Genomic DNA, 23,123 nt, shown 5'->3' on the forward strand with positions numbered 1-23,123 from the left:
GAAATTAACCTTGTACACTTGCAATTGTCTTATGCTAATGAAAGTTAGCATACTTAACTTTGAAGTGTACAGTGCTATTATCTACTTGAAATTGCAATATCTACAAGCACTAAGTTGCAAAAGTACATGGTTATGTTTCAGAGAATTGAGAAAGAAAAATTAGGTGAAATGTTCAAATTTTTTTGAACAGTAATTGTACACACTGTTTTGCTAGATATTGGCACTGTGCGATCTACAAAGAGCTAAACAAGCTACAGCATGAATGCTTTTCGTGAAAATTTATTCCATAAATAAGTGCCCATAACGATGACTGTATTGATACATGCATATTGCGTGTTTCTTGTGGCCGATGCACGCGGGCGCCCAGACGAAGACGAACGCTCTCTGGCTCTTGAGCTGTCCGCTGAACTGGCCAGCGCTGCAGTTACCCCGTGTACATATACTTTGTAAATAGTCTGCAGTCTCAATCCTTTGTTTGCATAACAATATTTTGCCATTGTGCATCACATAACTCTAAAACTATAACAGCTACACAAAAAGTATTGCCATATTTGAAATCTGCATAGAAAACTCAATTTTTCAGTGAATTTTGAAACATCTAATACAAGTGATAAAAAAAAAGTTGTTTCGAGGAGCGTCTCTCCTTAACGGGAGCATAATGTTTAACCACTTGTACCTGTGTTATAGCGCGCTGACATGAAATTCTTATGAGAAAGCGTTCCTTGAAAGATAACCTCTGTGTCTAGGTGTACGACAAAAAAACGTTTCAGGGACTCTTTTAGTAGTGTGAAATATGCAGTACATCTGAGCACCATTGTTTGCAGTCACTGACATATACATTAATGACAGTGGCTCACAGCATTGTCACTTTGCATATCTGCAAACTCACCTGAATTGGTGCTCTTTCTATGATTTAACAAATGTTGCGTTATTTTTGCAAAACAATAAATTGTTCGCAAAAAATTTTGCCTGTGTCTCAGCTTCTGCTGTTAAGTCTTCTGATACTGAAAGGACACGAGGGATACTTGCTTTGAGCCACATTATTACAGGCAAGTTCCTGAAGAACGCGAAATCGACAACAGTAAAGTCCATGAGGAAGCCACTGTGTGCCAATCACTTTTCAGTCTGTGCTGTTCCTAGTTTGTTGCTGCTTGTGCTGTGCCTAAAGGTAAATTATTGTTTAAAAATTATGCAGATCCAATGCACACCTTGAAATCCAAGTGGAGGGAAGCTTTTGTGAAGTGGTTAATCAAATGCTAGAAATATGTCCTATTCGTTTCTTCGTCATTGGCATGAAAGGGAACTGGCACGCGCTCGTGTTCTCTCATGCACTCGTGCTAAGCAATGCGAGATGCGGCAAACATCTTGGAGCTGGTGTTGGCACCATAGAACTATACGCACAATTGTGGCCTAATAGGTTGAGCATGGGGCAGCTGTGCTGGGGGACTGACACTCGAGCCCACCTGTGGTCACATGATTTTTTTTTTTTAAAGCTAAGCTTTGCTTAGCGAATCTCGCCAGGTTTCGTGACCGTAGGTGCTGCGGCCTTGCTGTTATCTTGCCGAATAGGCCACCTAGCGAACAATGCATGCTGCTGGGTTCCTTGCAGTACCACCAGATGGTGCTTGCATCCGTTGCAGCGGCAGTGCTGGCTGTGCCAGGGAAAAAAAAAAACCCAGAAAGCTCGCATGCATTGTGGCATTGCATTAGCCTCTCTACAATGCCTGAATAATGCCTTCCGTGTCACTTATTGCGGACGTTCTATGAACACAAACTTGTGTTTTAACCCTTATGTACTCGCACAAAGCTTCACTGTATGTAGATTCTAACTCGATGGATCTGTTGCATTTTTTTAGAAGTGTGAGCTATTGGGCAAGACAGCAGCCGCAATTGGAAAAGTCCAGGAGGGGTCACAGAAAAAAGCTTTACTTTAAAAGTGTGTGTGTATCTCCCACGAAAGGTTTGTGCTTGGGGTATACTAAAAGTAATGTGTACAGGGGTGTTCTCTATACAATTCTGTAATGTGCAATGTAGATGGTGGTGCTGTTGAGACTGAATGGGCATGTAGTCGGTGTGCAATGCCTCTGTTGTTGGGAAACTGACACAAGAAAAGGATGTGGAAGTTCTTTTGCACTGATGCATAGAAAGTGGTATTAAAGAACATGCTACTTGATGAAATAGCTACATGCTGGGAATGCTTTCTGTTAGGGGAATGGAGGTTTTTGTGGAAAACTATCTGACTGGGAAGGATGACAGCATAAATTTGAATAAAGGTTCCTTGCTCTCCTAAATAAAAAAAAGATATGTTGTATAGCTGTTCTAAGCATATTGAACTGATAGCAACTGTTAATGAGTTAATTATTTGACAGTGGACAAAGGTTTTTGTAAAGCAAGAAGACAAGCAGGGTGGATTTGTTTAGTGTAGGCAGCAATGTTTTCACTGTTTCAATTGTGTGTATTATGATTGTGACCTGACCTCTGCATTTCACTTTCTTCTTCAGCTCAAAGATGACATAGACACTGCTTGCAACCAGCAGATAGCTGCTGTTTGTCAACGAAAGGACCAGTTGTGCCACCAGGTTGAATTGCTGGCTGCTGAACAGGAGAGGCAACTTCAGTCAGATTTGGCAAAGTTACACCAATATCAAGGCAGCCTGTTGTCAGTGCTTCAGCTGTATGCTGCTGGTACACTCAAGAATGACAGCAATGCTTTCACTTGTCTGCAAGATCTTGAACTGTGAGTTTAGTATGGCAGATATGTAACTGAAATGAGCTATGTTGATCCTTATTTGAAACGAGTATTTGCTTGGACTCGGTGAGGTCATTCTAAATTATATTACCCTGCGTAAATACATTCATACCGCTTTCAATCCTTCGAAATGTTAGGTAGTAAATGTAAGGTATACTTAAAACAGACGCACCTATAAGTAGTCATGCAATATCGGACTGAGCTTAGTTATTAACATGAACAATGAAAACAATAATGAAATCGAATACATTTCATTGCTTTTTGAAAATAAATCAAGAACTTGAGCTGGGTATTGCAGCTTTTTTTTTCATAAAGAATGATCTTAATATGAAAGAAAGAACCCCATAAAAGCAGTAATTTTGCTTTGTAATGCCAGTGGTGTCGCACTTTGGGTGAAGAATTCAAGAAGTTTGGCATCAAAACATTTTTCTTCTGTATTAAAGTCGTACTCTTGCAATAAACAAATGCAGGTTTAGTTTTAAGAGAGCAGCAATGTGATGGCATGCTCAACTTGTTTAGAGTAGGAGAAATGGTGCAAACTTAGTGATTTACAGCAGTAATGAAACTAATTCCACCATTTCATTTAAATTAAAGAGGAAGGTTGTATGCTACACCTCTGGGCACATTCATGGCATGAGAGAAGTCACTGGGTGTCGCTGTACTGGTGAAACTACATTCTCGTCAGGCGAAACACACTGGCTTTCTCTTGATGCCACCACATGCTGTACTGTTGTTTTAATTAAGCAGTTCAGTAGAGTCTGCAGGTGTGGCCAAATTTTAAATGCAAAGCATTTCTTGGCAAACATTTGCCACTTTGACAGTATCTATCGATCGATCAATCCGCCCGCCTACATTTTACACTGCGTCTTTTGATGGATCAATCGATCGGTCTGCCCCCCCCCACATGTCCGCCTACGTCTTGGTGCTCTCATGGTCGTTTCGTTAACTTGGTGTGTACCAAAATTGGCATGGTATGACAAGAGTGTATGACGAACAATACATGATTGGTCATCACATGAATCTCATGTAGGTCATAAAACAGCCGCCTTCATCTTGGTGCTCTCATGGTCATTTCGTTAACTTGGTAGGCTCCCCGCACACTGCTTTGCATAATATCGATTCTCATAGGACGTGGGATATGCCAGCTTTTTGGTGTTACGCAATTTAATCTTGCAGCCAAACTAGGCCGACCATGCGCTCAAATGTGAAACTTGTTGTTGCAGGTATGAAACATCACGAAACCTTAAGCACTGTGTGGCAGTTGTGATCTACATCTACATTAATGAAAACGAAAATGACCAGTTGGCAGTTTTCCACATCGCAACCACAACAGTTGTAGCAGCCACCAAAAAAACATTAATCAATGCCAGTCCATTTCTTGCTGTGTTCATGTTCCCTTGGCTTGCCAGGAAATCTATACAGTTGAAGGTTCAGAATTTCATCACAGTGGTAGCAGTCCTTAATGCAGTAGTACTACCATCCCTGCTCATTCTTTAGCCATAGTTGTGATGTCTCACATTTGCAGTTGCAAAACCATGACCTGACAAGGTTCAGCTTGACAGTAGTGGCCCATGGATTTCAACTTTCTTGCCATTATGCTGTAATTGCACACACCAATAATACAGCGTGCATCGGGATATGAGCTACTGATAGCTTTTAAGAAGTGGCTAATGAATTTTTCACTGAAGATGCACAATATGGTATTCTTATTGTTCGTTATTTGTACACAATTTTTTTCGGTTTACTGTGATTTGTCAGCGCTCCTTGGGCCTATACCTATTGTTGCATCTTTCTGTACAGCCCAAATGTGACAACAGGAGTGCCACAGCTGCACTTTGCCAAAACGGGGGAGAAGGAGCTAGAAAAGGCAGTGCGAGGCTTTGGCTGTGCCAAGCTGCATCATGTCAGTGCACCAGTTGGCAACTTCAAGGACAGTCAAACCAGTCTTTGCAGTGGGGAATGTGCTAAAGTCTCTGACTCAAATGAACCTTGGCTGCTATGTGACATGGTATGTATGCATGTGGTGACAAGAATATGGAATGTTTACCTGCATTGTTCTTCTTGGTTCAAGGCAGTTCCTTTATCCGAAATGGTGGATTTTCGAATTTTGTGACTGTCTCGTCCGAAGTGCATGCATGTTATACTGGATTATTTGAAGTGCAGTGGTAGTGGACTTAGTGCGAAATACAATATGGATGAAGGTGTGGAAACTGCCTTTTGCACTCCATGCCTATGTTTACATTTTATCAACTGCCTAGGCTGTACGGAATGGGACGTAAGAAATGCATGCATTCTAAAAGCTGGTGCTAAGGCTTCCAGGAACATAGCTTTTTCTGTTGTGGCACAAGTTTGGCACTCATTTGCAGTGCGCACAGTTGCAAGTTCAGCCTGTCAACGAATTTAGCTTCGGGGGTGGGTTTGTGCAAATGCATACTATGCACTTGAATAAAAAGAAAAGCGACTGGTTCTTGTGCACCCAGTATATCTTCACATCTTTTGTCAGCTGTGTAATGTGGTTATGCTATTGTCACTGGTTTTCTGTCTGCAGTTCTGGCTCTGCTTGAGTGTGTGTATCTAAATAGAAGACTTTAGAAAGAGGTGCATGCCCTCAAGTGGCTGCCGGCAAGGCATTATAGGAATCATGAGGGAATGCGCTCCATTTTCTGCTTCATTTGCAGCTGCCTGCAGAGTATGTGCCTCGTCCAACTGGAGTCGAGCCTTTCTTCTGCCATCTTGGTTAACTGTAGCACACCATGTTAGAAAAATAAGCACGACCCCAGTAGCCACAAAATGCTGTGTGGGTTCGGCAGCCATCTTGTCTCTGCGCAGTCTGTGCCGAGTGCATCCGTGCTCTGGTGTTTGCTTTTTGCCTGCTGTGGATATGCAACAAAGTTTATAACCTGCTTTAGGTAAATGTACCAAATGCACAGCCATGACACACTGCTGAGATGATAGTGGCGCACCATCAGCATGGAGTAGGTTTTACACTACTACTTTGTTGCATTTTGGCTGCCCATATGTGCACGTAGAGACATTCCAACAGCATTACCACTTAAAGCAATTGGGTGCGTAAACAGTTCTTTGTGGGGATCTCAGCAGAGTGTCTAAGCCTGAAGGGGGCACAGGGTCAAATCCCGGCTGTGGCAGCTGTATTTCAATGGGGGCGAAATCCAAGGACACCTGTGTGCCTGAAGAAAACAAGTAAACGGCGCTGAACAACGGGACCTGACTGAGACAGTCTTCGTCGGTCTGTCACGTCCCATTGCTCAGCACTGTTACTTGTTTTCTTCAGACATGTACCAACCAGCCTAAGTTAGTGTGTTATACCTGTGTGCCGTGCATTGGGGGCACATTGCAGAAACCCAGGTGGTCAAATTTAGTCCAGAATCCCCTACTACGGCGTGCCTCATAATCATATTGCAGTTTTTACATATAAACCGAGCATGGCTATCTTGGTCTCGTTGGAAAGTGCATTTCTCAGTCTTCAAATTTGCTGCTTCAGCTGTCTCCTTCGTACAGAACAAGCGCGCAAAAAACAAATGATTGAAGGCCATTCGGAATCTCCGATTGGCTGCACCCCACCACATGACTACAACGCGGTTTGCCATTGTTCTGGCGCTCGCTTCGTAGGGCTGTTGTCTGCTCTTTGCACCTAGCGAGCTCTCGACGTCTTGACCACCCTGACCTCAAAGAGTGTCGAAATGAGCGTGGTGCGGGTATCGCAGAAGTGCGGCTGGCCCCTCCGCTACTGTACATATCAGACCCCATGGCTAAGCATTCCAAGCATCGCCGACACTGACTTCGCGACCAAGCACTTTGCGCGTGGTATCCTCGGACACGTGGATAAGGTTTTAGAGCGATGGTGCTTTGGACTTCGCTTCCAAGTTTATTTCCAAGCACATCGCGCAAGCAGTCCTGAGGACCTGCGGTTAGGCATTTCGCGCATCAGCGCATTAGACTTGGCGATCAAGAACATTGCGCACAAACTCCTCAGACCTGCGGCTAAGCATTTCGTATATCGGCTTCCCAGTTTTGGCGATCGAGCACGTCACGCACTGAAGTCCACTGAAGTCTGGCTTTCATTTTATTTTTTTGTCAGTTTCTTGAGCTACAGTGCAGGTTGCAACTTCCTCGCTTTTTTGGCTTATTTCAATTCGTTCACACCCAAAGTGTGTGTCTGATGTGACGGTGAAAAAAAGAAAGTGCAAATTAGGGGGAGACCAAGAATGTCACATTCAGCTTTGCTCACAATATTCAACAATCTTTCTACTGCATTCCGTAAGCTCTCCAGGCCCTCACAAGGTTCAAAGGGAAAAAGTTTGTGCAATACAATGTTCTCAAAGTATGGTAACTGGTGCAAACATTAGGCCGCAAAAACACCGGGTAAACCTCCACGCAAGTGCTGGCTTTCAAGCCATGCATGTTTCAGCTGCATTGCTGTGCATTTCTATTGTGCAGCTAGCTCCTCAGTTGTCTAGGAAACAAAATTCAAAATGCTGCTGAAAGCCTTTTAGCCATCTGGTCACTGCTACAAAAGGACAAAAATGGGCCATTGAATGCGACAGAGGCATTATCTGAGTGGTGCTAACGAGTAAGCCTCCTGCTCCACTAGAGAAGGCCATCAACAAGGCTGTATGCAAATACATTCCTGGGACCCACTGTGCTTTTGTGGGATATTGTGCAATATTTGGTCTGCAACCTGGCCAACTTCCTCCTCACAGAGCAGCGGAAAAGGCTGCCTTGGGCGAAAAAAGGCAAGAAAAGCCCTTCAGACTAAAGGCAAAACACTCCAGAAGCCCTGCAATTGATAGGACGTCAATGACTACAGTCCTGTTGCCTTTTGATACCTTTAAATCAAAGGCACACCTTTGAAAGCCATTTTCTCAACTTTTTCTTGCCTCCTGCTCAGCTGTTCCTGTTGATTTCTTCATGACTGCTAGGTCTATTTATTTTTTTTACATTTTTTTGAAGTGCAGTTCAGGACATGACATTCTTGCTTGTCCAGTGCAACTTTTTCTGAATTAATGATTCAACTAGTTTCGTCAGCCTGTTGTGCAGTCACCTCATAAAAAATGAGAACTAAAGACAATCTAAGGATGTCACGCCCTCAATTATTCTTTTTGGAATGCACGGTGCTTTGAATAAGTGAATTGAACGAGTAATTTTGTAAGTTGTACAGGCTTGGGACAAGCCCAAAAGAAGAAATTTGTAAATAAAGAAGTTGAGATATAACAGCGAAATTTTTATGATGACATTGAAGAAATATTACTACTACCTCTGCCATTTTAATCAAAATCAAATCAAAGCTTTAAGCAGGCTTGCCTCTGCTAGTCATGTCAAGGCAGCTAATTGTTATATATTTTATATCCTTCTGTGGCAGGATAACTGCAGTGGTGAGGATGAAGTGGTGGCTGCCTCCTTGCCGAAGTCCCTCTCGGCAACATCCAGTTCCATTGAGGCGGTGTCAATGGATGAGGACGACACGCCTGGCACATTTCATAAGCTGGTTTGTTCCTTCCTCCGGTATCACAAGTGTCTGAAGAGCCATGCCATCTTATCTTTATACATAAGCATCATTCAGAAATTTCAAGCATGGAATGTCAACTAGGCTATGTGTAAATCCAAGTCTAGAAACCTTGCTTATCTCTCTCCTAGAAACAGCAGGTTTATAAAAACGAAGCACAGTCTGCTGAGTGGAACTTAACGCATCTCTCACCTACCATATAGATGCTTAAAAACAAAACAAATGAGGCATGAAGCATGTTGTGGGCAGTGCTTGCGGTGCTGTTGTGCACAATTTTAAATTCGGAGAACTGTGGTGGCGATACAGAGCCTTCATTTTCTAAAGGTAAAATTTTTTTTTCCAATGTCCATATAGTATTTCCTGGGCCAAAACCTACAGCACATAGTTGCCATCACAACTTTGACATGCAATGCCTTTCAGCTCTCTTGCGATAATTAGGTGCTGGAATATCCTTGATACGAGGACAAAAATTGGCTTACTAAAGCAAATTGGTGAAAACACAGTAGAACCCTGCTGATATGTTCCTTATTCATACATTTTCTCGGGTATAACATCGCTATAGCCCAGTCCCAGCAAAGGGCTCATAGATGTCTATGTATTACAGTTAAACCTCAATATAACGAAGTATTTAGCTTTTCATAACCTCTTGTCCATAGACCATGTATTTAAAACCTCAGTATAATGAAGTGCGTTTGTCTGCGATTTTACCCGCTGTGGTTGCTCAGTGGCTATGGTGTTAAGCTGCTGAGCACGAGATCGCGGGATCGAATCCCAGCCACGGCGGCCGCATTTCGATGGGGGCAAAATGCGAAAACACCCGTGTGCTTAGATTTAGGTGCACGTTAAAGAACCCCAGGTGGTCGAAATTTCCAGAGTCCTCCACTACGGCGTGCCTCATAATCAGAAAGTGGTTTTGGCACGTAAAACCCCATAATTTAATTTTTTTTTGTCTGTGATTTCAATATAACGAAATTTCATCGCCACCGCAACGGAATTCCGAGACAATAAATGCAAACTTTCGTGGACTCGGATCATCAAATGATTGAATTACAAACTGCTGTTTGCACATGCACCTCTCAAAAATAGCACGCCACGCGACAAAAGCGACCGCCGAACTGGAGCCGCATTATGTTCTGTATAAAGTCCAAATGCGATAAGATCCTATCCAAGGAGATTCGTAATGAAAAGAGGTGAAAGTAGGATAAAGTGCATCACAGTAACTGTCTCTCAGCAGAGGACACCTCATGCCCTGCGCACTTGTGTGCTTTAGGTGTCAGTGAAAGTGTGCAAGGGTGAGAGAAGAAAGATGGTGGCTTCACAAGTGCCACCTTCCCACACGAGCAAAGGGAAAGCGGGGGAGGGGAGCGAGCTCGGGGTAACGTGATCAAGCGCATGCGAGGGTGGGGGCGGGGGCGGAGTGGGGGGTAAGTTGGCGTGTGTCTCTATTTCAGGCACGCATCTTAGCCGTGGCTGCGCGTGGCTGTAAGTGCAGTTTAGTGCATATGCAGCCGTGCACCCTGCTTTAGAGGTAATTACCGCATGTGCAAAGGGTGGGTGTGCTGATATGGCGTGGTACCATGTAAACTGTCTTACTGCACGTTTAATATTGGAGGTTGTGTAATCTTTAGTTTCCGTGACCCGTTGAAGCGAGGGGCAGACGAAGCATTCTCTCCCCTTTGCTGGCGCTTTTCTTAATACGTCATCCCAGTGCGGCGACGCCATCAGCTGTGGGGCCGGAGTGCACGCGAATGCGTGGCTGGCTTCGCTTTTCATACCGCCGTACATGGCATAAAATTGCATCATTCACACCGACTGTAAATTTATTAAAATGGATTTTCTCATTCAAATTTGCTTTTTTCGATTGCCCAATAATTTGAAAAATTCTACGGCGTCTTTCCGTGTAAGAAAAATCCATTGGAAACTGTATATATATTGCATAAAAGGCTGAATTTCTATACAACAAAATTTTGATATAACAAAACAAAATACCGATTTTACTGACTTCGTTATATCTAGGTTTAACTCTATAATCCCCTTTCACATGGTTTTGTTCCCGCATGATACGTTGCGATATTGGTATATATTTACAACAAAAATATTGCGTGTACTCTCTATAATATAAAAAAATATAAACAATGTTAACCATGCTTAGGCACTTTAGCTGCACACTTACGACTGCCACCAGCGTGCCAATTTGGCCACAGAATCGAGGAAGAATAGCAATATTTTGGTTTTAATACGTTCTCTGCATGGTTGTCAGCCATGTTGGCAGTGCCTCCTCGAAACTGACAGCGCCCAACCAAGCTGCTATGTGTTGAAAGCCTGCATTTACTGTTTGTCACTCTCTGTGTTTGCACCGATGAGGGCTTTAAGTGAGGGAAGCGCCGGACAATGGTCATGCACCTATTGCAGCTCGGTCGACTTCCGGTATGTTGCCAGGACATGAAGCTTCAGTCTATGCATTGACAGTACTTTTGTCTATCTGTAATGAAAGCATGACAATGGTTGAAATACAAACTGACCCAGTCGCAGGTAAGTGTACGTGCACGCTGCAACACGTTGATAAACTTGGCCGTATTCTTGTCCTCTCACTTTCGAAGATACTATTTTTTGTTTTGTAGCGTGAGACGTGTCAACGGATGACAGCATGCTTAGAACTGTGCCAAGAATGCCGTCACTCGTAGGCACTGATGCATCAGGTGCTAGTCACATGAAATCTTGGAAAACTGACGGTATCTGAGACTACGACACATCTCTATGGACCACTTGTGAAATATGTAGCTCATTTTCTGCCAAATCCAATAGTTCGAATTGCTGGTTACAGTAGAACCTCCTTCATACATTTTGATAAAGGTTGCAGTTTCGCCCAAAAGGTGAAGCATTGATTGCGATAGAAAATTAGTGGACAGCTATACTAAGAAAGTACAGTAGTTTTATCGGCCGTATAAAGTTGTAAAATAGGCATACTAACTAAATTAATAAGCATGGTGTTCTGCGCACACAAGCAAACATAAACACATCCCACTCAATGATTGCAGAAGCTCTCTATCAAAACACTGGAGTGAGTAAGCATGGCAACAGCACCGAGTAAATTGACCTTTGCCCTGCTGCTTGCTTCAACGCGGACAAAGCCGCGGAAAGACAGCGCGCAGTGGACTCTGCACATCGCAGATTACTTTCAAAATACAGCGGCCCAGGCGGGCGCCCGCTGCTGACTGCACCGCCCCGAGTAGAATGCGCACACCCTGCTTCCCATGGCGGACCTTGTCCCCGTTGCAGATGGCATTGCAGATACAGTGGCCCGGAGCCTTGTGCCTGCCGAAAGACGGCACGCTTCCTCATGTGGGGAGGAAAGCGGGAAGGAAGCATGAGATTAGGTCGCGATCACCGGCTCACCCTCGCACGCGGCGACGATTTTATCATGCTTGGATATTATACGGCAGAAGTGTACTTGCAGTGTCCATATATAATTGCTGTTGCAATAAAAAAACGCAAGAAAGAACTGTCCCATGCATTGGGGGGCACATTAAAGATCCCCTGGTGGCAAAAATTAATCCAGAGTCCCCCACTACGGCGTATTTCATAATCAAATCGTGGTTTTGGCACGTAAAACCCCAGAATCTAAAAAAAGTACTAACAGGGAAAACGTATGATCTGAAGTCACTTGAAAAAAAAATTGGCAGACTTAGTTGACATCTACGTAATACACTGTGTTGCACTAATTGTTGCAGCACAAGATGTCAATGCCAATGCGCGCCGAGCTGGTGGTGGGGGTCGAGTGCCACGAGGCTTGCGTTGTTGTTTTCGTGGCTTTGGCAAGGTTACGTTTGTGTTCTGCGAATCCAGCCTAAGTGCAGTTTCTAAAAGTGTGGCATGGCATTTTGGTGGAAAGTTTTGACGTGCCCACTTGGTGCGAATTGTTGCGGCAAGAGACGCCGATGTGTGCAAAGCTGATGTGCCCGAGCGACCGTTGTCCTTCAATCGCCACATTGTGATTTTCCTCTGCAAAACAAAAATGAAATCATGCTTCGGGGCGACGGTGGAATACGATGCCACCTGAGCGAAACATCACTCACGCTTCCCCGCTGCCTGCAGCTTGGAACGGCAGCATGTGTGGGTTGTCGCCTGTTAAAAGCGTGCAGTACGCTTCCAACAGCACTGTCACACGCGCTGTGAAACAGTTAAGTGAAGGTGCTTATCACAATAGGGTTGGCGGCGATAGGTGAGAATGCAGCATGCTATGACCGCGGAAGATATTTGTTGATACCAGAATAGGAAAGTGAGTGTGCACCTATGTTTTCTTGTGCGTGAGACTGACGGGCGAGTTCAGCGGAGAAGCTGCTGTGGCGGGCGGCTACTGTTTGTTCTCAGTCGCGTGCGGCTCTTGCCTTTTCTTGTTTACATGGGATCTAATGGCCACAAAACGTATCATATTGTCACGGTTTGGCGATGAACTGAATGTTGGGGCTGAAAGGTCATGTTCTCCTGGAACGTATGAATTGGTAAAAAAGAAACGTAACTGTAGTGGGTCATTTTTAGTGTTCTCAATTGCAGGCACCGGGAAATCGTATGCAACGGGATCGCATCAATGAGGTTCTACTGTATTGACTTCTAGCGGTCCTCTACAAGTCTGAATTAGCTGTCAGTGACTAAATAATTCAAAGGCTGAGCCATGCATAGTGTCTGTTTTAATTCAGTCAGTCTCTGATACACTGTAGAACCTCATTCATACGTTTTGGAAAAAAAACATACTAACCGGGAAAACGTACGATCCGGAGTAACCAAAAAAAAATTTAACAGCCTCAACTATTGTTGACGTCTACGTAATGCGAAGGGTCGTGCGGATCATTGCGCCCCCCGCAGGGGTGTCTGCGTAAGCAGGCGTTCGGTGTGTTGCGACACCACGTACCCGAGCACACGAGGGTTGGCCCCACCTGTGTGTAGCCGTGCGCGGCTTAGCCGTGTCTGGGGAAAGGGGGATCCTGGGGGTTGAGCCGATGCTGGGTGTTTGGACCTTTAAGGCCCCCCGGCGGAGGCAACACACCTCTTCGGCCTCTGCTTCACATAGACGGCACCTCCAGACTGACCCACCTGGAGGAAATCGGCAGTCGCCTTTTCCGTCCCCCTCTTCCATCTTTTGCTTTCTCTCTCACTGTTTCTTCTTTCCTGTCTCCTTATCACTTCTTCTCACTTCCGTATTCTGGGCGGCAAGGGTTAACCTGGTGTAATTATCCAAACTTGGGTATTTTATATTAGGTTATTTTATATTAGGTTATAGCGGCGATGCATGGCTGGCGTCTGCAGGTACTTTCCCGACCTTGTAGCGTCCCCTTGTTGGGCCCGGCGGTGGGTGGCCACCATCGCCGCCGAATTTCCAAACTTTGTATGGCAAACGCTTTTCCCCCACTGCCTGATCGCTCCCTGAAGAGGGGGCGCACCGATGATCCTTTCAGCTTTTTTGTGCAACCAAAACAGTCATTTCCGAAATACCACGTTGTTCACAGCCAACACGAAACTAAGACAGTCCGAATGATATCACCTTTTCTTGTAGCCAAATCCCTCACAGAAGCAATAGGCCCAGGTTATAAAGTAACAAAGATGGGAAGCGGTGATCTTCTTCTCGAAGTTCGCGACAAGCCACAGTACGACAGACTCTCGAAACTTGTAGCGTTCGGGCGCATTACCGTCTCAGTAGGCCCACACAGGACGATGAATACAGTGCGCGGGGTCATCTCGGAAGATGACCTTCTCGAACTTAGTGAAAGTGAATTACTAGAGGGATGGCAGGAACAGAACGTTGTCAAGGTGCAAAGGATTAAAATAAGACGAGATGACAAAGAAATACCAACTAGGCACATTATCATAACTTTTGGAACCAGCATTCTTCCTGAATCAATCGAGACCGGTTACTGCAAGCTACGTGTCAGACCATACATTCCAAACCCGCGTCGATGTTTTAAGTGTCAGCGTTTTGGGCACGGGTCACAAACCTGCAGAGGGCGTGCGACTTGTGCCAAGTGTAGCTCCATCGAACACTCTTCTGACGTTTGCAGTTCAGCAACCCACTGTGCCAACTGTGAAGGAGACGAAATTTTAAAAAGGAGACGGTATTTTAAAAGGGCGACTGGAAACCAAAATGAAACCGAGCTGGTGAGCGACGCCTGCAGCAGGCAACGGTGGAGAGTTTAGATTATCGCCTACTAAAAGCATGCTGTATGCTACCATTGGCACTACGCACCACGCGCTGCTAGGCAGATAGGTGAAGGTGCTTATCGCGAAAGGTTTGGCGGTGATAGCTGCGAATCTGGCGTGCGAAGACGTAGCTGGAAATTTGCTGATACCGGAATAAGAAAGTGTGTGCCATCGTTTTCCTGTGAGACGGGCGGCTGTATACTGCTCTCGATCGCGTTCGCACCTCGCGTCTTCTCTTTTCACATGGGATCTAGCGGTCAGAATGCGTATATGACTGCAGTCTGCAGCAGGGAACGGCGGCGCGTTTCGGTTATCGCCTATTAAAAACGTGCACTGTGCTTCCAATGACACCACGCGTTGTGAAACAGATAGGTGAAGATGCTTATCGCAATAGGATAGGCGGTGATAGCTGTGAATGCTGCGTGCAAAGACCCCGGGGAAGATTTGCTGGTACCGAAATGAGAAACTGAGTGCTCGCTGATGCTTTCACGTGAGACAGGTGGGCAAGTATTGCGGTGAAGCTGCTGTGGCGGGCAGCTATATATTGACTTTAGCATAGTATCCAGCACTCTCCTGCCATACCTCGAGTAGAATGTTATGAACCCTTATGGAAGTGACCACTTCCCGATAGTTCTAATACCCCTGTTACATGGGCACCCGCGAACTCCGTTCAGCATGAAACTCCCTAACGGAGATTGATGGCAAGGGAGTTGCGGCCGTGCTACATGGTACAGTGCGAGCTTTCGACGGGTGCCGCATGGGATAGAAACGGCGCTGCTGCGCTTACTTCCACGTGCAACTCTTCACATATACGGTCGCCATTAAAGTAATCTATCTGTGTTTTTTTAATGCAGTATGTAATAATATAAAATCACAGTGACAAACTTTGCGGTGCGTTACCGCAACACTTTTGTTTTTCAAGCATAGCGAAGCTGCAAGCGATGCTGGCCACACTGCGCTCTTGCTTTCGTGCGCGGCAGCGCGAGTCACGTTGGGCCGGTGCACTTCGAGTTGTGATTCCGCTTTGTAATCGTGCGTGTCTGTGTTTGAGGTGAGCTCAACTGCTTCTAGATGAGTGATGAAACTGAAGACGTGAAAAAAGTCGCCCTCGCCATCGCCACAATAACTGGCATTGAAGTGGACATCGAAGCTTTGGCAGCGAAAGTGCGTGCCCGTATGGCTTGAATGACATGTGCGGCTCGCGTGCATATAAAAACAAACGAAATGGCGGAACGATGTTTCCCGATGCGGCATGGCGATGTATTGGTATAGAGGGTACAGGCGCTGATGCCCTTAAAAACAAATTAATACTTCCATTATGTGGCATATATCACAAGGCAAAAAAAAGTAATAATGCTAAAATTTGTAAATGAACCAGTTACGACGATTTTACTAGCGTGGTTTTCTGCGCAACTGTAACTACCTGGGAACGAGAGTACTCCATCCAACCGTAATGGTCATTGCCGAACTCCCTTCGCCCAGAATGTCCATTTCACTTCCTTGGCGTAAGGGAGACCGTGTGACACGGAGCGCAACTTCATTGGCTTAAAGACGGAGTTCAATGGAGTTCGCGGGTGCCCATGTGACTATAAGTCTCATGGGCACCCATAGGGTCTCAAGGGGTATAAGTCTTACAACACAAGATGAATTCTCCCCACATCCTCCTCAATGGAAGGTTGACTCGGTGAACTGGGAATTATTTAGAGAATGTACACGTTCAGATAGGGAGGACATTGTTGGTCTTAATATAGACAATGCTGTGGCTTACTTGACAGGTTTTATAATTGACGCTGCCACAAAATGCATCCGACAAACGAATGGACTCTCTAATAAATGCCGCATCCCTTGGTGGAATGACGAATGTCAAAAGGCAAGGAAAAAACAAAACAAAGCTTGGGGACTGCTATGTTACTGCCCAACTGCCAAAAACCTCATCAATTTTAAACAAGCAAAGTCATGGGCAGAAGAACACGTTGACGAGCTAAGAGAGATAGTTGAGAGAAGTATATATTATAAAGATTTATTGAAGTTCGTAGTGACCACCGGTTCTAGGATGCACCAAGCACAGTCCCCTAGCTCGAACATCTGCTGCGCGCTTGATGCTGCCGATGCTGCTGACTCTGCACTCATGTTCATTATCTTCCTTACAATGGCCCCGTGGAAATAAAGGAGCCATCCTGGCGACTTAGTTTTCTGGAAGGACGGTAGAATGGTGATACAGCTTGAGACTCTGAACGTGAAAGACTTCGCAGTTAAAACGTCACGTGTCGGACGGCGGTGTTAGCGGCTCAACCAGGTAATTAACCCTTTCGCTGTCACCGACGTACCGGTACGTCATCGCGCTTCCCCCCCACGGTGTCACTGACGTACCGGTACGTTCTCTATCGTGTGTTCAAAATTTCGCGCCTGAGCGCAAAGCAGGCGCTCCTGGATTGGCCATGCCATCTGTTGACTCTTTCTACAAGTTCGTATATTCGCTCCGACCTGTGTTAGTCCATGTATTGAAGAGTACGGTGCGACTGCCACTCCCCACTTTCTCCTTGCTCAGTGGCGCGGTGGCTCCGCGTTCGCTGGATCATGCGTCGCGCGCGTGTGGTTATGGGTTCAAGGGTTGTTCTGTAATCTCCGCTGGTTTGAAGGTTTTTATTTTTCTTCTGTTGGTGTGCCTGCTACGGCGCGTCAAGTTCAGGCGCACGTGCCGTTGCCTCTCCAAGAAGGGTGACTCGATTGCTGCTTTCGCTCTCTCGCCGCACCCTCGCTTCCGACTTGCAGCAGTAAACGTAAAGCCCTACGAACTTTGTTTAGCCTTTTTCCATCTCCCTCTGTATTCTTGATCACGCAACGTCACATTTCTCTCCGTTGCGCGGGCGGCTGAAAGCGCATCCTCCCTGCGCGCGGGACCTTCGTCTGCTCATGGGAGCGGTGGCTGAATTCCGATTCAGAATACGAGCAGAGCTCGGATTCGGACTCGGACAAAGTCGCATGAGAGGAAGAGGGTTCCGTATCGTCAGATTCGGATGTTGAACCGATTTTATAGTCAGGCTGATGATGATGATGATGTTTACTAACAACAGCTGCAGAACACTGAAATGTGCATATTGCATTGACTATGTTATTTGTATACCAATCATAATCAAAAATAAATTGCTATGTTCATTCCCTGTTATGCTCGTTCCCTGAAACCAAGCCGACACTGGGGGTGCGTCACGGCCAGAAACGTCCGACAGCGAAAGGGTTAACGGGTGATGTTCTCACGAGAACATGGTATGGCCCGTCGTACTTCGGAAGGAGTTTTGAAGCGAGCCCAGGCGTTCGGTGTGGCACTGACAACCAGACGAGAGCGCCCGGGAGAAAAGTGGGTGTCGAGTTCTGGGCGTCGTGAACGGCTTTTTGACGGTTCTGGTCGTCCAAGGTGAATTGCCGGGCCAGCTGGTGACATTTTTTGGCGTTTCTGGCGCCTTCCGAGATCTGCAGGCATTCGGATGAGTCCGGCTGGTAGGGCAGAATGGTGTCGATTGTGTGCGAAGGATGACGGCCGTAAAGAAGGTAAGAGGGTGAGAATCCGGTAGTGGCGTTCCGTGGTACCGTTAGTCTGCGGGTGATAAGTGGTGCATTTATGGTGAACAATAGCGCATTCAGCAAGCAGTTGTTCGACGACTTCAGATAAGAAGGCATGGCCTCTGACGCTTAAAAGTTCACGTGGACCTCCATGACAAAGGAGAAAATGGTGAAGTATGAAATTGGCGACCTCCTGCGCTGTAGCATTTAGTAGAGCAGCAGTCTCCGCAACGATCATCCACCTGTTGCCGGTAGGAGTCAACGGAAGTGGCCCGTAGAGATCTATGCCCACTCGATCAAAGGGTAGGGATGGGCATTGTAAAGGCTGGAGCTCACCGGTGGAGTTGTGCGGTGGCAATTTGCGGCGTTGGCACTCATGACAAGAGCGAACCAATTGTACATTCCCCACCAGTAATAGCGGTGTTGAAGTCTTTCGTAGGTCTTGAAGACTCCCACGTGGCCACACTGAGGGTCGACATGGAACGAGGAGCAGAGCTCTGATCGCAAGATTCTGCAAATGACGAGCAACCAGGTGCGTCCCTCTGGGGCATAGTTGCGTCGATACAGTAGCTGGTCTCGAATCGCAAAATGAGGAACTTGGCACTGAAGCGTACGTGACGCTGGAACTTTTGACGTATCCGAGAGAACGCCGAGCAGAGATGCAGTCCAGGGATCATTATGCTGTGCAGCAGCGTAGTGTCAAAGTCCAGAGAGGACAATGTGCACTCGCAGGAGGAGTCGTGACTGGCCTTCGGGGGAAGCGGTGATCGGGATAGCGCGTCAGCGTCGGAGTGCTTTCGCCCGGAACGGTAAACCATGCAGATGTCGTATTCTTGGATTCGCAATGCCCAGCGGGCAAGGCGGCCCGATGGATCTTTGAGCGTCGACAGCCAACATAGTGCGTGGTGGTCGGTCACTACATCAAAAGATCGGCCGTATAAATATGGGCGAAACTTGCCAAGCGCCCACAAAATGGCCAAACACTCCTTTTCTGTAACGCTGTAATTGGTCTCCGCCTTGGTTAACATGCGACTTGCATATGCGACGACGTATTCTGTTTAGCCAGGTTGACGCTGTGCCAACACAGCGTCAAGGCCTACACCGCTTGCATTGGTATGGATTTCGGTTGGCGCTTGAGGGTCAAAATGGCGAAGAATGGGTGGTTGTGAAGGCGTCGTCAGGTTGTGAAGGCGTCGTCACACTCTGGAGACCATAATGAGAGATCTCTAGCGCCACCAAGGAGCTGCGTGAGAGGCGATATAATTGACGCAAAGTTTCGAACGACTTGCCGGAAGTAAGAGCAGAGGCCGATGAAACTGCGTAGCCCTTTCATAGTAGTAGGTTTTGGGAATGCAGTAACAGCACATAGCTTCTCGGGATCCGGGCGAATGCCCTCCTTTGACACGACATGGCCTAAAATTGTGAGCTGACGAACAGCAAATCGACACTTCTTCAGGTTAAGTTGCAACCCGGTGTTGGTCAAGCAAGTGAGTACGTGCTGGAGGCGGTGCAGGTGCATTGCGAAATAGGGGGCGAACACCACAATGTCGTTAAGGTAGCAAAGACAGATTTTCCATTAGAGGCCACGCAGAACATTATCCATCATTCTTTCGAACGTAGCAGGTGCGTTGCAAAGTCCGAAAGGCATGAAGGTGAATTTTTAGAAGCCGCCTGGTGTAACAAAGGCAGTTTTCGGGCGATCGGCCTCTGCCATTGGAACCTGCCAGTAGCCTGACCGTAAATCCAGCGAAGAAAAGAACTCCGCTTTCTGCAAACAGTCCAGAGCATCATCAATGCATGGCAATGGGTAGACGTCCTTCAGCGTGATCTTGTTCAACCGTCGGAAATCAACACAGAAGCAGATGGAACCGTCTTTCTTTGTGACGAGGACCACGGGAGAGGCCCATGGGCTCTGTGAAGGTTGAATGACGCCTTGACGGAGCATGTCATCGACCTGGTCTGCAATGACACGGTGTTCCGTATCGGACACGCGATATTGTCTTTGTCACAGCGGTGAGTGAGAGCCAATGTCTATGTAATGCTCGACCGCCGATGCACGGCCAAGAGATGTTTGCGCAACGTTGAAAGAACGGCAGAAGTGTTGAAGAATTGTGAGAAGTTGAGATCGTTGCAAATGCGTCAGATCTTCGGGGATGAATGGGCTCAACACACCAGTCCATGTTGAGTCGGGTACGGAGAGGGCACTCAGTTCATGGACAGCAGTAGAAGGCACTTCGTCGAGGACGGAGACAATTCGTGTTGAATCGACCGACTCGATGTAACCAAGGCATTCACGGCGGAGCAGTGATAGCGGCGATGAAAGCCGATTGTAAATGGGCATCGTGCTGACACCGGTGGCAAGGTCAAGAGCTACAAAGGGCAAAGGAAGCGCTTTTTGGGTAACAAAGTGATGAGAGGGCATGAAGAAGACCGTCCCGTCAGATATGGTACTACAGAAGACTGGTACGAATGCTGAAGAGCACGGGCAAATACAGGTGTCTTCTTTCACAACAATTTTAGCGGCAGGACGAGCATCGACCGAGGCCAGGTCACCAAGTTGGAAAAGTTCAATCTCAGCCTGAGCGCGATTGATGATGGCATTGTGGCTTGAGAGAAAATCGCATCCTAGAATAGCGGCGTGGGAGCACGATGAAAGAACTATGAACTCAGTCGTGTATAAAATGTCATGTATGGTCACACGGGCAGTACAAGCAGCGGTAGGGCGAATGGGTTGAGCACTTGCCATTCGAAGCGACAATCCAGACAGAGACGTCGTCACTTTACGAAGCGAACGGCAAAACCTGGCAACCATAACTGAAATAGCGGCACCGGTATCGACGAGGGCGACCGTAGCTACATCTTTGATAAACACATCAATGACATTGGCAGGTAAAGGAGGAGGACTTCAGCATGTCGACACTTGCGCAGTTCTTGCCTCGGAAACTGTGACGTCTAGTTTCCCTCTTCGTTAGAGACTGGTCTTCGACGCATAGGGGAAAGCGATCGGCGACGTGGGGAGGGTGACCGGAGGCGTTCGAAGCGAGCTGGTGATGAGTCGAAGGGTCCATAAGGCGCATTTGGATCAGGCGGCACATAGGGCGCTTGGCGATCGTCATCGAACACCTGCGATCAGCGGCAGCAGAACCTTGCGACATGACCGGGATACCTACATGCGAAGCATATAGAGCGATTGTTCGGCGTGCGCCTCGGGTTAGCGACGGCAACGGTGGTCCAGGGGACGGGAGGGGGAGGGCGGTGCACAGGCTGCTGGAAGCGACGCACGGGCACACTGCGAGGAGCCATTGCAGCAACGGTAGCATAAGTGACTGGTGCAGTCACGACATCCTGCTGGTGAACAGCCGGCAGCGCTTCTGCGAACTCTTCATGGATCACGTTACGGAGATGAGACGGCAAAGTGATGGCAGACTCCCGAGTGACAGACACCAGAGATAGCTGTCGTGTGACTTCTTCGTGGACGAAATCCTTGATTTGGGTTAACAGGGAGGCTTGTTCGGGGCCGGTGGTCAGGCTGCAGAGTGACGCCGCATTTGGTGTAGGATGTCACCTTGTGAGAGCTTGCTGCATACGTAATTCATCATAGCTTTGGCACAAGCTGATAACGTTGCCAACAGTGCGCGGGTACTTGGCCAGAAGCATCTGGAACGTGTGATCGATTCCCTTCATGACGTGCTTTCTTTTCTGCTTCCGTCATGGCAGCGTTCACGCGCCTGCACAAATCGAGAACGTCTTTTATATAGCTAGTGAATGTCTCACCCGTGTCCTGTGCGCGTGTACGCAAACGCTGCTCGGCTCGGAGTTTCCTTACGGCGGGTCAGTCAAGTACTTCTGTAATCGATGTCTTGAACGCCGACCACGTTTGGGATATCCCTCTCATGATTTCTGAACCAGAGACTGGCCACGCCCGCGAGGTAGAATGATACGTAAGCCAGTTTGTCTGAGTCATTCCATTTGTTGTAAACGTTCACCTGTTCGTAGGACGACAGCCATTCTTCAACGTCGTCGTCGTCGGTTCCGCTGATGATGGGAGGCTCCCGCTGGCGAACGGTGCCAGCGCATGGGACGGGTGGATGGAAGTCTGCTGGTTGGCGTCCGGCATGGCAGAGGGTAGCGTCCGAGAACGGAGTTCTAGGATGGTAGAGTGGAAAGTTACCCCGCATGGCTCCACCACTTATAAAGATTTATTGATGTTCGTAGCGACCGCCGGTTCTAGGATGCACCGAGCACAGTCCCCTAGCTCGAGCATCTGCTGTGCGCTTGATGCTGCTGACTCTGCGCTCATGTTCGTTATCTTCCTTACAATATCTAGTATTAATTCACTGATGAGAAGAAGGTCTGGAACCGGGTAAACAAATTAAAAGGCGGGACAGTCTCATCCTCTACCCCTAGTAAATACCAAAGGAGACGGCCTGGAAAATTGGGCAGGTTTTCTAGGTGAGCACTTTGAACAAATCTCGAGTGCATTGCACTACACACACTTTCCTGCGGTTCAAAGAAAACGCATAGTGACAGCCTCTTGAACGCAAATGTGGAAGGAATAAAGCGTACTATTGCCATTTCAACTTAGCTGAACTTCAGGCATCTCTCAATAGTTGCAAAGACTCGGCGCCAGGTAGTGATCGCGTCATTTATGAAATGACCAAACACGTACACTCAGAAACTCTAAAAACACTTCTGTCTCTTTTCAATGCTATGTGGGCAGCTGGATACATTTCACCTGTTTGCGAAGAAGCTATTGTTATACCCATACTTAAACAAGGGAAGGACCAGTCTCTAGCCAGCAGTTACAGACCAATAGCTCCAACAAGGTGTCTGTGCAACCTATTCAAAAAATGATAAACTGGCGCCGAATCTGTTTCTTAGAAAATAACAAAACAGTAGACCCCTTCCAGTGTGGTTTTCGAAAGGGTAGGTCGACGACAGACCACCTCGTTTGCATCGAGGCCATCAGGGATGCCTTTATACAGAAACAGTTCCTTCTTTCAGTGTTTCTCGATCTGGAGAAGGCATGTGATACGATATGGCGTTTCGGTATTCCTTGGGACCTTTGTGCAATAGGTGTTGGTGGCAATATGCTGAACC

At 46.9% G+C, this 23,123-nt stretch overlaps 1 protein-coding gene across 3 annotated transcripts in view; it reads left to right on the forward strand.

The window, feature by feature from the left end:
• The window catches only part of LOC126547039 (uncharacterized), a 42,076-nt gene that overhangs the window by 13,274 nt on the left and 5,679 nt on the right, over positions 1 to 23,123 (forward strand). For all 3 annotated transcript variants that reach the window (XM_055062863.2, XM_072288478.1, XM_050194870.3), the window contains 3 exons: positions 2,502 to 2,737; positions 4,550 to 4,757; positions 8,130 to 8,255. In XM_055062863.2, the coding sequence (XP_054918838.2) occupies positions 2,502 to 2,737; positions 4,550 to 4,757; positions 8,130 to 8,255 (570 nt within the window). The remainder of the gene's footprint in view (positions 1 to 2,501; positions 2,738 to 4,549; positions 4,758 to 8,129; positions 8,256 to 23,123) is intronic.

The sequence above is a fragment of the Dermacentor andersoni genome, chromosome 1 (genome assembly GCF_023375885.2).
Source record: "Dermacentor andersoni chromosome 1, qqDerAnde1_hic_scaffold, whole genome shotgun sequence".
Lineage (NCBI taxonomy): Eukaryota > Metazoa > Arthropoda > Arachnida > Ixodida > Ixodidae > Dermacentor > Dermacentor andersoni.